The sequence below is a fragment of the Notolepis coatsorum genome (assembly GCF_963971535.1).
Source record: "Notolepis coatsorum genome assembly, chromosome: 6".
Lineage (NCBI taxonomy): Eukaryota > Metazoa > Chordata > Actinopteri > Aulopiformes > Paralepididae > Notolepis > Notolepis coatsorum.
The window spans coordinates 95,349,582-95,360,686 of NC_140170.1; the positions used below are offsets into that span (position 1 = coordinate 95,349,582).

Below are 11,105 nucleotides of genomic sequence, written 5' to 3' on the forward strand. Positions count from 1 at the left end.
TCCTGCTAGTCTCAGTTCAAGGAAATCACTCGCCCCTTCAGTAATACAAGCGCACTTATGTCATTAATGTAGCCTAAACGACTTATAGTTATATCGCGTAATTAAAGGCTGTAAAAGAAGCAATGAAGGACGCAGTTATGTGCGTTCTGTTCGCGGTCCTGCTGAATGCCCTTATTATCAAGGTAAGGAATTCTTCTGTCAGATGCCTCTAACTTTCTACAGGTAGGTTTGGGTCCGTGTGTAATTCGATGATGCTTAGGAATTCCATTCCCATGCCTGAGAGCGCACAGTAGTAGCCTAACGGAGTTGTGCAGGGCTGGGACGATTAGGTAAAGTAATTACTGATCACCTGTTTAAAATGTACTGTCGCCTATAGTCCACTGGATCTACGTGATTTAATTATTGATTGATTGATTGAACATTTAACAGATTGCAGAATGGGTACAATACAGTACAGCTCAATACACACAATTGTTAAGGGGATGCAGACCAGAGAAAGGCGTTCGTCTTGTTTACATCAGGGTCCCCCATTTTCAATTCATAATGAGATTTATGACACACAATATACAGATATAAAAATCTAATCTAATCTAAACTAATCATGACATTTATGACATACATGACATACAGATATGCGGTACTGTTATACATTTGTGACTTACAAGATATGCAAATATAATGGGCGGCTAAGTGGCGCAGTGGGCAAGGCGCTTGCCACTAACGCAGGAGACGCTGGGTTCGAGCCCAGCTCTCTGCGTTGCTACCAGCTTGGCTGGTCATTCATACTAACACAATTGGCAGTGTTAGGGGTGGGAAAGCTGGTGGGTGGGGATTGGACGTTGTGGACAGCGACTCCTACAGGTCGGTTGGTGCGCCTGTACAGCAGAATCAGGAAGTAACGGGGGCAGCGTGAGCCTCCCATGCGTTACTCCTCGCCACTGAGAGATTGCGCTGTACAGGTGAAAAAGATGCGACGGCTGCCTCCTCGTGTACCGGAGGGGACACGTGATGCAAGGCTTCGTCCACATTGCAGCCGACCAGTGGGAGGCATAGTCTAGCAATGTTCGAGACAGGGGAGGGGAGAATTGAAGGGAGAATTGGCAAGGTGAAATTGGGATGGAAGAAAAAATTGAAAAATACGGAGAAAAAGTGGATAAAAAAAAGATATGCAAATATACAGTACTGTTAAACAGATTGTAACCAGCAGGGCTGAGTCGTCCGCGAACAGGAACAAGTTGCAGTCACAAGCTGATGACATGTCATTTGCATAAATTAGGAACAGTAACGGTCCTACATTTTGTATTTTATTTTTTTATTATTTTTTAAACAAACATAATAAACAAACATGACAACACTCGATAAGATATACAAGCATTATTAACAGTGCACATCCAATAAAATCACCATATAGTTAAATGTCTTATACAGGATATACCCCCAATACCTGCTATCTAATACCCTACACACTCTAGCTCGTACCCCCCCCTCCCGGACCCCCCATTGGATAATCCATCCATTATCCCTCGCTACCAGATCCTAACGGTCCTACATTTACATTTAGTCATTTAGCTAAACTAAACTACCCTCCCACTCAGGGAATGTTGGGGTAGAACACATCCTAGCCTACTAGTACTACAATAACCTAGGGGTCCGCAAAGACGATTTCAAACTAGAAATGGTAACAGCTGAGGTGCACAAAAAAACTGAGCGCCCTCCAACCTAACAAGGCCACTCGCCATGGCAATATGCCACCATCACCCCAGTCATCACACATAATAAACCTCTCCATAAAACAGGGACACGTACCCAAAGACTTCAAAATTGCGAGAGTAACCCCCCTGCACAAAAAGGGCAGCAAATTGGACCCAGGCAACTACCGCCCTGTTTCTATTCTTACCTCCATCTCGAAAGTCATGGAAAAAATTGTTTACGAATAGGTCGAAAAGTACCTAGAGGAAAAAAATCAAATCTACGAATTCCAATCTGGCTTCAGAACATCCCACTCCACTGACACCTGCCTTCTCTATTTGAACGATCACATCAAACAAGAGGTGGACGCGGGCAAATACTGCGGCATGGTCATGCTGGACCTACAAAAGGCCTTCGACACTGTCAATCACTCGATTCTGATTGACAAGCTAAAAGCAATTGGTTTTGATAGTCTATCAGTGAGCTGGATGCAATCCTACCTGGAGGGGAGAGAACAGATGGTGGAGTTAACGGTACTCTAGATGTGAATCCCTACCTACATTCAAAACCGCTTTTAAAGAGCACCTACGGGAGGCTGCAATACGAAACTGGCCACCGTAAATGTCCAACCCCCCCCATCCCCACCCCCTCCTAATAGACAGTCTCCTCCCCACTTTATGTATATATTTTCTCCCCACCGTATGTATATTTTCTCTCCCACCCACCCACCCCCTGCTAATGTACAGTCTCCTCCCCATCATATGTATATATTCTCTGTTAGGATCTATGGGTAACATTACTGTATATTTGCACATCATATGTCACAAATGTAACAGTACTATATACCTGTATGTCATGTATGTCCCTATGCCATAAATGTCATGATGTCATGTATGTTGTGTATGTCATAAATGTCACTATGAATTGAAAATGGGGGACCCTGATGTAAACAAGACAAACGTCTTTCTCTGGTCTGCATCCCCCTAACAATTGTGTGTATTGAGCCGTAGTACTGTATTGTACCCATTCTGCAATCTGTTAAATAAAGTTTTCATTAATTCATTCATTCATTCAGGTAGGTCATGTGAGCATAGGGGGCCTTAGCTATGTTTCACCAATTTCAACTGAAACGGGCCCCACTCCCAAGCAGGGCCACGGATTGATAAAGCAAATGCATGCACTGTGACAATGTGGATAACTGATGTACGCAGTGGAAACGCTTGAAAGCGCACATCACCAACACAGAAAGATGTTTACTGGCAAAGTCTTTGACCTTGTAGAAGAAACCTTGTTCCTGACATAAACCAAGTAATGTAACTCCCCAGCGTCTAGTTGAGCTGCATTGTGGTGAGTTTGGCACAGTGGCTACAGTTTGCACACATAAGGCTTTCTGTTTGCCTAAAACATATTTTTTATTGGTTTCCTATTGGGATTCGGGGTGAGGTAGAATTTATGCATCATATCTTCAGAAACCTGTTGGCTGTTTCATTCGGTATATGGCATCTCACTGTAGCATTATGCTGTAAGATTTTAGGGTTGAAAAGTATGCGAATGTCTTGTGTGTGTGCAGGCTCTCCCCATTTGCTTTATATTATATAGCACATATACTGCACAGTGTACATTTCCATAGGCATAGTGTCTCACCCCCCTGAGGCATCTGAGGAAGTGTAGAACAATACAGAGGCACTTTTACTGTGAATTTCTTCTGTATCTCAATGAAAGAGCAGTGGTGTTTGTTCAGGCACATGGCTATGGGAAGAGGACGTAACATGTCTTTGGAAATGATAATCTCAGGCTTGGCAGAGCCATGTGTTTTTATTATCAATTCCTGTAACATCGGAAGTCAGACCCACGACTTATATGTCAGACCACATGAAAAACAAGTCAGCCAAGGCGGCTCTCGGAGCGTATTCTTCTCAGGCTGCCTCCTCCACTTCCTGTAATACAAGAAATGTGCTGCTGTTGTCAGCAATTGTTGATTTAGCATGTCATGGAAGGGCAGCGCTGCAGGCCACCCCGCCAGGGAGCTTATGCAGCAGACATGTGCTGTATGTGCATACCTATTTTTGCATACCTATTTTTGCACTGTACAGTGTTGTTCATGTTGGTGTCTTTTTCCCCAGCAGGTGAACTCACAGCCATACCAGGCTGACTCTAATGGCGTTTGTAAAAACCCCAGAAGAGAATATCGGCTTGATGATGGTTCTAACTTGTGCTGCAGCAAGTGCCTTCCTGGTAAGAGACACAGATAACCATAGACTGTTGTTTCACTTGGATGACAGTATGAGACAATCATTAAAAAAAAAAGAGATGGGGAAGACATACATCACATGTCCTGGGCCGGGTTCGAACCAGGATGCTGCGGTTTACGCTGAGCATACAGTATGTACGTGGTGGGCCACTGGGGCGCCCGAGACAATAACTTTCATCTTATAATTCTAGACGTGATATTTTTTTTTTTTTTTTATTGTTTTTCAAGACAGTTTTACAAAACAAAACAAACATAATAAGACAAACAAGGATAATGACAGAACATCAAAACGATGAGCAACCTATCTACCCACAAACCACACACACACACACACACACACACACACACACACACACACACACACACACACACACACACACACACACACACACACACACACACACACACACACACACACACACACACACACACACACACACACACACACACACACACACACAGCAATGGGAGGCCATCTGTTCCTCCATCTCCTTCAGTCAGGACTGAAAGCAGAGGAACAGAAGGGAAGATCACTACACAGTAGATGCTTAAGATTTACTTAAAGGGGAACTATTTTACTATTTCTTTCACTATTTGGGCACTTTTACACAATTCCTGTGAGTCTATGGAACACCTCTGTAATATATATATATTTTTTTATTCGTTGTTTTGTATTTCTAATCAAGTCCTCAAAAACAGCATTTTTCTACCTCAAGATCTCGAGCTGTTTTGAGCCTGGGCTCCTAAACCACTGCGGAGCGTCGTCTTCGCCTGAACATTAACATGCAGCAGTGACTATATGACATCACATATAGGCACATTTTCAAACGACTCAGTTCAGTGAGGGTGAATATTGTGAGAGGAGAATTGGAAGAATGCGCCAATATGAGAATTTTGAGACATAGATCATATTAATATAAGTTCACATAGCTAGGAAACAATGCTAAACACTCAAAAAGGCCATTTATAAGATAGTTCCCCTTTAAGTTAAATATTTTGATACATAGTTATATATGTTCGTTAATATTTAAAAGAGCTGCAAGAAATTTTTAATACCTACAGTAAGGACCAGCCAAACACAAAAAGCGAGTCCACTGAGAGACCACCATCAATGGCTGAGTATAAATTGCCATCGACTTGGTCTTCCATTGGCCAACCCAACCCCCATGCGGTTCAGACAAAGTGTGGTATCGTTTCAAAGGTACCGAAAAAATACTTGAAAAAAACCGGAAGGGTCGAAACGTTGTATCTGCTATTTTTTGTCACAATTAAAACACCTTGGAGCATCAAAAGTGAGTTGCGAGCCCCGCTTTGTTTCATCGTTTCAAAGGTCAACATCAAGTTGTCAAGTTGCTATATACAGTGGCTCAGGAGGTAGAGCGGTCGTCTGGTAATCAGAAGGTTCCCGGTTCGATTCTGACTCCTCCCGGCAGCGTGTCGAAGTGTCCTTGAGCAAGACACTTAACCCCTACAGTAACTGCTCACGATGAGCAGGTTTGCACCTTGCATGGTGTGTGAATGTGTGAGTGAATGGGTGAATGTGAGGCATAAATTGTAAAGCACTTTGGATAATAGTGCTATATAAATGCAGTCCTTATACAGTATGTACGGGTGGAAATATTGGAGTGGTTCTTTCTGTTGAAATTGATTGAACCCCCTCCTCGGATAATGGAAATGTCAATATTATCTCTTAATCTCTGTTACAATACGGCAAGAATTGTGCTTTACTGCACCTGTGTCACATTATTTTATCTCCAATTATTGTAAACAGATTGGAGCTGGATTGTCTTCTGCATATAGACAGCCCACGGGACCAAGTCAAAACATTGAAAATCCATCCATGCATTGGCATCAACAATGGGGGGGGGGGGGAATCATAGGACCTTATTTCTGAGAAAGTATGCATAGTAGTCAACGGGAGAGAGACGAATGATCTTTTGATGCCATTTGAATTCTGCCATGACATAATTAGTTTGTCCATTTAGAAGTGTAATTGTCAGCCAGCGAACGATATGTTATAGCGTCAAAAGCTATCGATCGTGTTAACTGATGACTGCAAAATTATATTTTTTAAATGACAAACATCATTATGTGTAATTTATGGCACAATTCAAACGGGATCAAAGGACACGGTTTGCCTCTTGTCGTTGACCACCATACATACACATGTCTTCTATGTGGGGGACAGCGGGAGGGGAGGGACTGAGGTTATGTACATTTGTTTATGTTTTTGTTGTTTATTTTGTACTGCATGATTGTGTACATTGTTTATTTTCTTTATTGTTCATTGTCTTTGTATTGCATGTTCTTTGCATGTTTTGTGTTCACATCAACCTGCAAAGGGACTCCAGATGGAAATGAGCTCATAGCTACAATCTGGCATGTTTAATAAATGTTCATTAATGTGTATTGTCCCCATTGCTTATTTAATAAATTGAAATTGAATTGAATACAACATTTCTACAGAACACTGATGCATTTTAAGTTGTGCACTTACAGCATGTATATTTGAAACAGGAACGCGGCTGAAGACACAATGCAGTAACACCGTTGACAGTGTGTGTGAGAGTTGTCCCAGCGGCCGGTACATTGAGAGCTCAAACTACTCCCCAAACTGCTTTTCCTGTCCCCGATGTAAAAACAGTGAGTGGTTAATGTTGCATCTGCTTATTTCAATGAATACGGCTTTATTTATTTTTCACATAACTTCCTGTGTACATTATACAAAACAGTGCCATATTTATTTTTACCCACAGGCAGTACGCCTGATGAACAGTTAATCCGCCCATTACTGGACTCAAATGCTGCTACAATGCTCAGCCACTTTACTGCACCCTCGTGGATCAATATAATGTGCAATTATTTTAGCTTGTCTGTGTACTTATTTTTATTTTATTTACTTATACTTAGTTGTACTTATTTGTATGCACATACCACAGACAGTTGATTGTTTATTGTATATAAAAACCTGCTTTTTATTCTGTAAATTGTTGCTTTTTATTGCTTGATGCTGTGGAGTAAACGGAGAGTAAGAATTCCATTGTACTTGTTGCATTATGGCAAATCTGAATCTGAATTTATGATCAGGCAAAGGTCTGCAGTATGGCCAGAACTGCAACAGCAGCACCATGTCCAAGTGTGTGTGCCAGCCTGGAATGTATTGCATAATGGAAGGTCAAGACCCATACTGTTCAGAATGTGCAAAATACAAGACCTGCAGACCTGGCTATTGGGTCTCCAAACAAGGTACAGTGCTGATGCTAAGAGGAAGTCTTTATTTGTCATGCAGATACACACACACACACACACACACACGCATGCATACATTGGGTCGCCGATGAAATGCCTCTCTGCGCTTGACCCATCCCGTCGTCCCTCCCCCCCAAGGGCAGCCGGCAGCAGACATGGGCTGTGGCGTGGGCCATGTCCCGGGGACCAATCCCAGTGCTCCTGTCTGTCTTCGCAAGGGATGCGACAGCGTTAGCGATCTGTTCTGAATGTTTTTCCATTGGGGTTATCTCTTTTTCTGGAGGGGAAACCCTTGCGAGCACCGGGAGAACATTCAAACTCCACATAGACAGGCCCGGGAGATACCCAACCTGGGTACCTGGCAACCCGGCAACCTGGTCCCCAAGCGGGAATCGAACCCATGACCTTGCTGTGAGGCGACAGTGTTAACCACTAGGCCATTGGCCATTGTATCTATGTACAGTATCATAGTTTCGTTAATCTTATTTACAGCAGTGGCCTGTGGGAGTTGTAAGGGGAGGGAGCCGGGAGGCATACACACACTCACACCTTCTACTGTGCTGAGCAGCTGGGGGTTAAGTGCCTTGCCCAATGGTAGCTGTTGAGGGGACAGGCGTGTGGCACACATTCAATTCCCCCACCCAGATTTTCCCAGCTGGTCTGAGAATTCAAACCGGCAACCTTTCAGTCGCAAGTCCGTTTCTCAAGACCACCGCCCCTGATTGTTACAGTTAAACACATCTAAGAAGTAGTAGTAGTAGTAGTAGTAGTTGATGAATAGTTTATTTTCTGTCTTTGTTTACAGATCAATCAAAAACACACTTGTGTGGACTTTCAAAAAAAATAAAAAAAAATAAAAAATCACAAATGTACAAAGTAAGCTTGCACACAAAATCCAAACTCAATGACCGAAAAAAGGAATAGGCTGAAGCACATGCTTATTTTTGCCTATCCTTTACAATTCTTAAAAACTAAATATACAAAGTCAAATGTTATTTATGTGTCATTGTGTTATATATGAGATTAAAATGTGATATTTCTAGTGAATGTATGTGGGTGTGTGTTTCAGGGACATTTGACTCCAACGTGCAGTGTGCAGCATGCCCTGCTGGGACTTTCTCTGATAGGGACTCCTACACCGACAGCTGTCAGGCTCACACAGAGTGAGTGGAGCACAGCACACTAACAATGTATTGTATAGAGGACAGATATATGGTTGCATAGTCTTAGATATTTGATTCTCTCTCTCTCTCTCTCTCTCTCTCTCTCTCTCTCTCTCTCTCTCTCTCTCTCTCTCTAGTTGTCAGGGCAGGAGTGTTGTGAAAATGGGTAATTCTACATCAGACACCGTGTGTGAGCCTGTGGATGCCTCACTGTCTAGTATCGTTTTTACAAGTCCACAGAGAACCACAGGCGTGTCCACCTTGGGATCTAGGTTGAGTTCTACTGACTCAAAGCTTCAACCATCTAACCATTCAATCATCGACCCTCTGGTTCTGCCAGGTAGTCGCATCACTACTACAGATACGACGGGTAACTCTAACCCGTCCCTAACTAACCTTACTGTCATGCACTTTTCCTAATATACTAACCTACACTGTAGCACTCAACACTTTGATGAACATTGTTACTCAGCTGATAAGAGTTGTACCCTTCCTGCTGTCTTGTTGTACAAAACTTGTAAGTCGCTTTGGATAAAAGCATCAGCTAAGTGACAAAATGTAAATGTAATATTGTATTCTCAATGTTTATTAGTCATAATGGCGACGGTGGAAGACTTGATGACCTTTTTACCATTTCCTCTTGAGTGTGCTTTTTGTTTGAAACATGTTTTTGTGTGTGTGTGTGTGTGTGTGTGTGTGTGTGTGTGTGTGTGTGTGTGCGCGTGCGCGTGTGTGTATGTATCTACCTATCTATCTGCAGTCATTGCCAGTATCATCGGATCTGTTGTGCTGTTTGTTATTATCGTGGTCTTGTTGACCATCGGATGTAAAGTCATCCAGAAGAAAGGTGAGGTCATCCAGTCGTTTCATTATTTTGTACACAAAGTGGTCCTCTTGACTTATTTTCTAATTTGAGATAATGAACAATAACCACATTTTTTCCTCAACCATTTGCTGTTTGCTAATATTTAACATTTTAAAAATCGCACTCACTGCCGGCACTCGTCAATTGTTTCTTTCTCGCTCATAGGCACCAGAATCTTTCAACCTAAAACGGATGCAAATGGAAACTGTGAGGCTGTCGAGGTGAGTTTCTCTCAGCTTTATGTTCATCACATTTAAATACGGTACTATATCATACAGTATAACACTTCCTATCCCCAACCCCTCCCACCTTTTCGCATTGCAGATCAGTAAGGATTTTCCAGTGGCTACTCGTGTCACTTCATTCACTGAAACCCCTCCGGAACAGCATTGTCTGTTGAGGTCAGCGGAGCCATGCAGTGTCCTCTGTCAATCTAATGACAACACCGAGACCTTCACCGGGATGGAATATTTCAGCAGCCAGGACAGCCAATCTATAGGCCCTCTCCAGTCAGTCGCACCCCTACACGACCCACAGTCAATTCTCTCAGAGCCAATGACCTTGCTCACCAACACGGAGCCCACCGCCAGCTCCCAGTCCAACGTCTCTTCTCAGCCCACCAGTCCCCTGCTCTCGAGCCCCCAGGTGAATGTCAACATCACTTTCCACATGGGCAACAGGTCCTGTGCAGCACCGTCCATCACCCCTACAGACTTGGCACGGACAGACCCTGGCCTACCCCATAGGAAGGAGGTGGAGTGCTTCAGCGAACCACAGCAAGAGGCAGGCAAACAGGCACTGGTGCCAGTGCAGGAGAGTGCCAGCTACGATAAAGACTGCAGATGTATGACGACCAGTTAATCACTGTGATGTTTTACTTTAACAAGTCAAAAGTAGCCTGCTGTATTGGGGTGGGACCGTGGGAGGGTATGCTTTTAAATAGACTGCACGCTGCATAACCCAACAAACGAATGAATTAATATGTTAAATATGTATATGTACTGTAAATAAAGCTGTGTGCTGTATTATGTTGTACCTCCGTTTAAGCCATTCATTGGTCATCTCCGGTTTGGAAAGAAGTATTGTTCTTTGTGTGGACACTATTGCCACCTACTGGTTAAACATTGACTGCAACAATTAATTTAATTGTAGCTCGACTGTTGACTGTCTTTTTTGCAGCATGTTTCGTTCACCCCGAATAAGATAAATGCTTTATTTTTATTTTTTATTATTCAGATCCGGCAACCGGTGTAATTTGATGAGTTTGTTATGCCATGCCTTGTTATATTACGGTAGCGCTCAGTGCGCTCACGTACACAGACAGAAAGGAGCTCGCACGAGTCATCAGCTGTGCGCGCGAGCGCCACGAGAGAGGAGGTGGAGACGCGGTGGAGACAGTCTGCGCCATTCCATATTACATGGGGGAACAACATATCCCATACATTCGGGTTTGACGGGTTTCTGCTGCGCAATTACTAATTTAATCACACGGGCCGTTTCGAAAGACACAGTATATTATTATATGTGTATTATATATCAGCGAGCTCGCACAGCCTTAGGACTATTGGAAAATGTGTTTCAGTGAAACACCCATATAGCTCGCACAGGTGGTTTCTTCTATCGCTGTTGTGTGTGTGCGTGTATGTGTATGTGTGTGTGTGCGCGCGCGTGTTCTCCTTCCTGAACAGACCGACTGGAGCTGATGCTTGGTGGTGTCGCGGTGTCGGGAGAGCTGGTGAGAGTTTCCCTTTTGACTTATTCAACAGAATTGGAGTTGTCCTACTATTGGCCAACACGGAAACATTGTTTGTGCCGGTCCATTTGTACCTCTATATTATTCAGGTTTTCGATAGGTTAGAACTAGAAGAATAATCACTAGTGTTGTCTG

At 43.2% G+C, this 11,105-nt stretch overlaps 2 protein-coding genes across 5 annotated transcripts in view; both read left to right on the plus strand.

Moving 5' to 3' along the window:
• On the plus strand, positions 1-10,159 carry tnfrsf1b (tumor necrosis factor receptor superfamily, member 1B). Of its 4 annotated transcripts, none has more exons than XM_084317653.1 (9): positions 1-182; positions 3,813-3,924; positions 6,458-6,583; positions 7,028-7,186; positions 8,259-8,352; positions 8,490-8,722; positions 9,113-9,199; positions 9,383-9,438; positions 9,542-10,159. In XM_084317653.1, exons 1-9 carry the CDS (start codon positions 123-125, stop codon positions 10,076-10,078), a joined length of 1,464 nt encoding a protein of 487 aa, XP_084173779.1. In that variant the 5' UTR covers positions 1-122; the 3' UTR covers positions 10,079-10,159. The 4 variants fall into 4 exon arrangements, with proteins under 4 accessions (XP_084173779.1, XP_084173781.1, XP_084173780.1 ...); XM_084317655.1 differs by having other exon boundaries at positions 8,490-8,692; XM_084317654.1 differs by having other exon boundaries at positions 3,816-3,924.
• A 701-nt stretch (positions 10,160-10,860) lies between these two features.
• trim62.1 (tripartite motif containing 62, tandem duplicate 1) overlaps positions 10,861-11,105 on the plus strand; it is a 150,731-nt gene continuing 150,486 nt past the window's right edge. The window contains exon 1 of the mRNA XM_084316803.1: positions 10,861-10,952. The gene's annotated coding sequence lies outside the window, so the exon portion shown is untranslated. The remainder of the gene's footprint in view (positions 10,953-11,105) is intronic.

Excerpts from the sequence above, each read along its gene's own strand:
- tnfrsf1b (XM_084317653.1), top strand. The coding sequence starts at position 123 with ATGAAGGACGCAGTTATGTGCGTTCTGTTCGCGGTCCTGCTGAATGCC. Across the intron at positions 3,925-6,457 it reads CTGCAGCAAGTGCCTTCCTG|GAACGCGGCTGAAGACACAA; the intron begins GTAAGAGACACA and ends TATTTGAAACAG. Across the intron at positions 9,439-9,541 it reads GAAACTGTGAGGCTGTCGAG|ATCAGTAAGGATTTTCCAGT; the intron begins GTGAGTTTCTCT and ends TTCGCATTGCAG.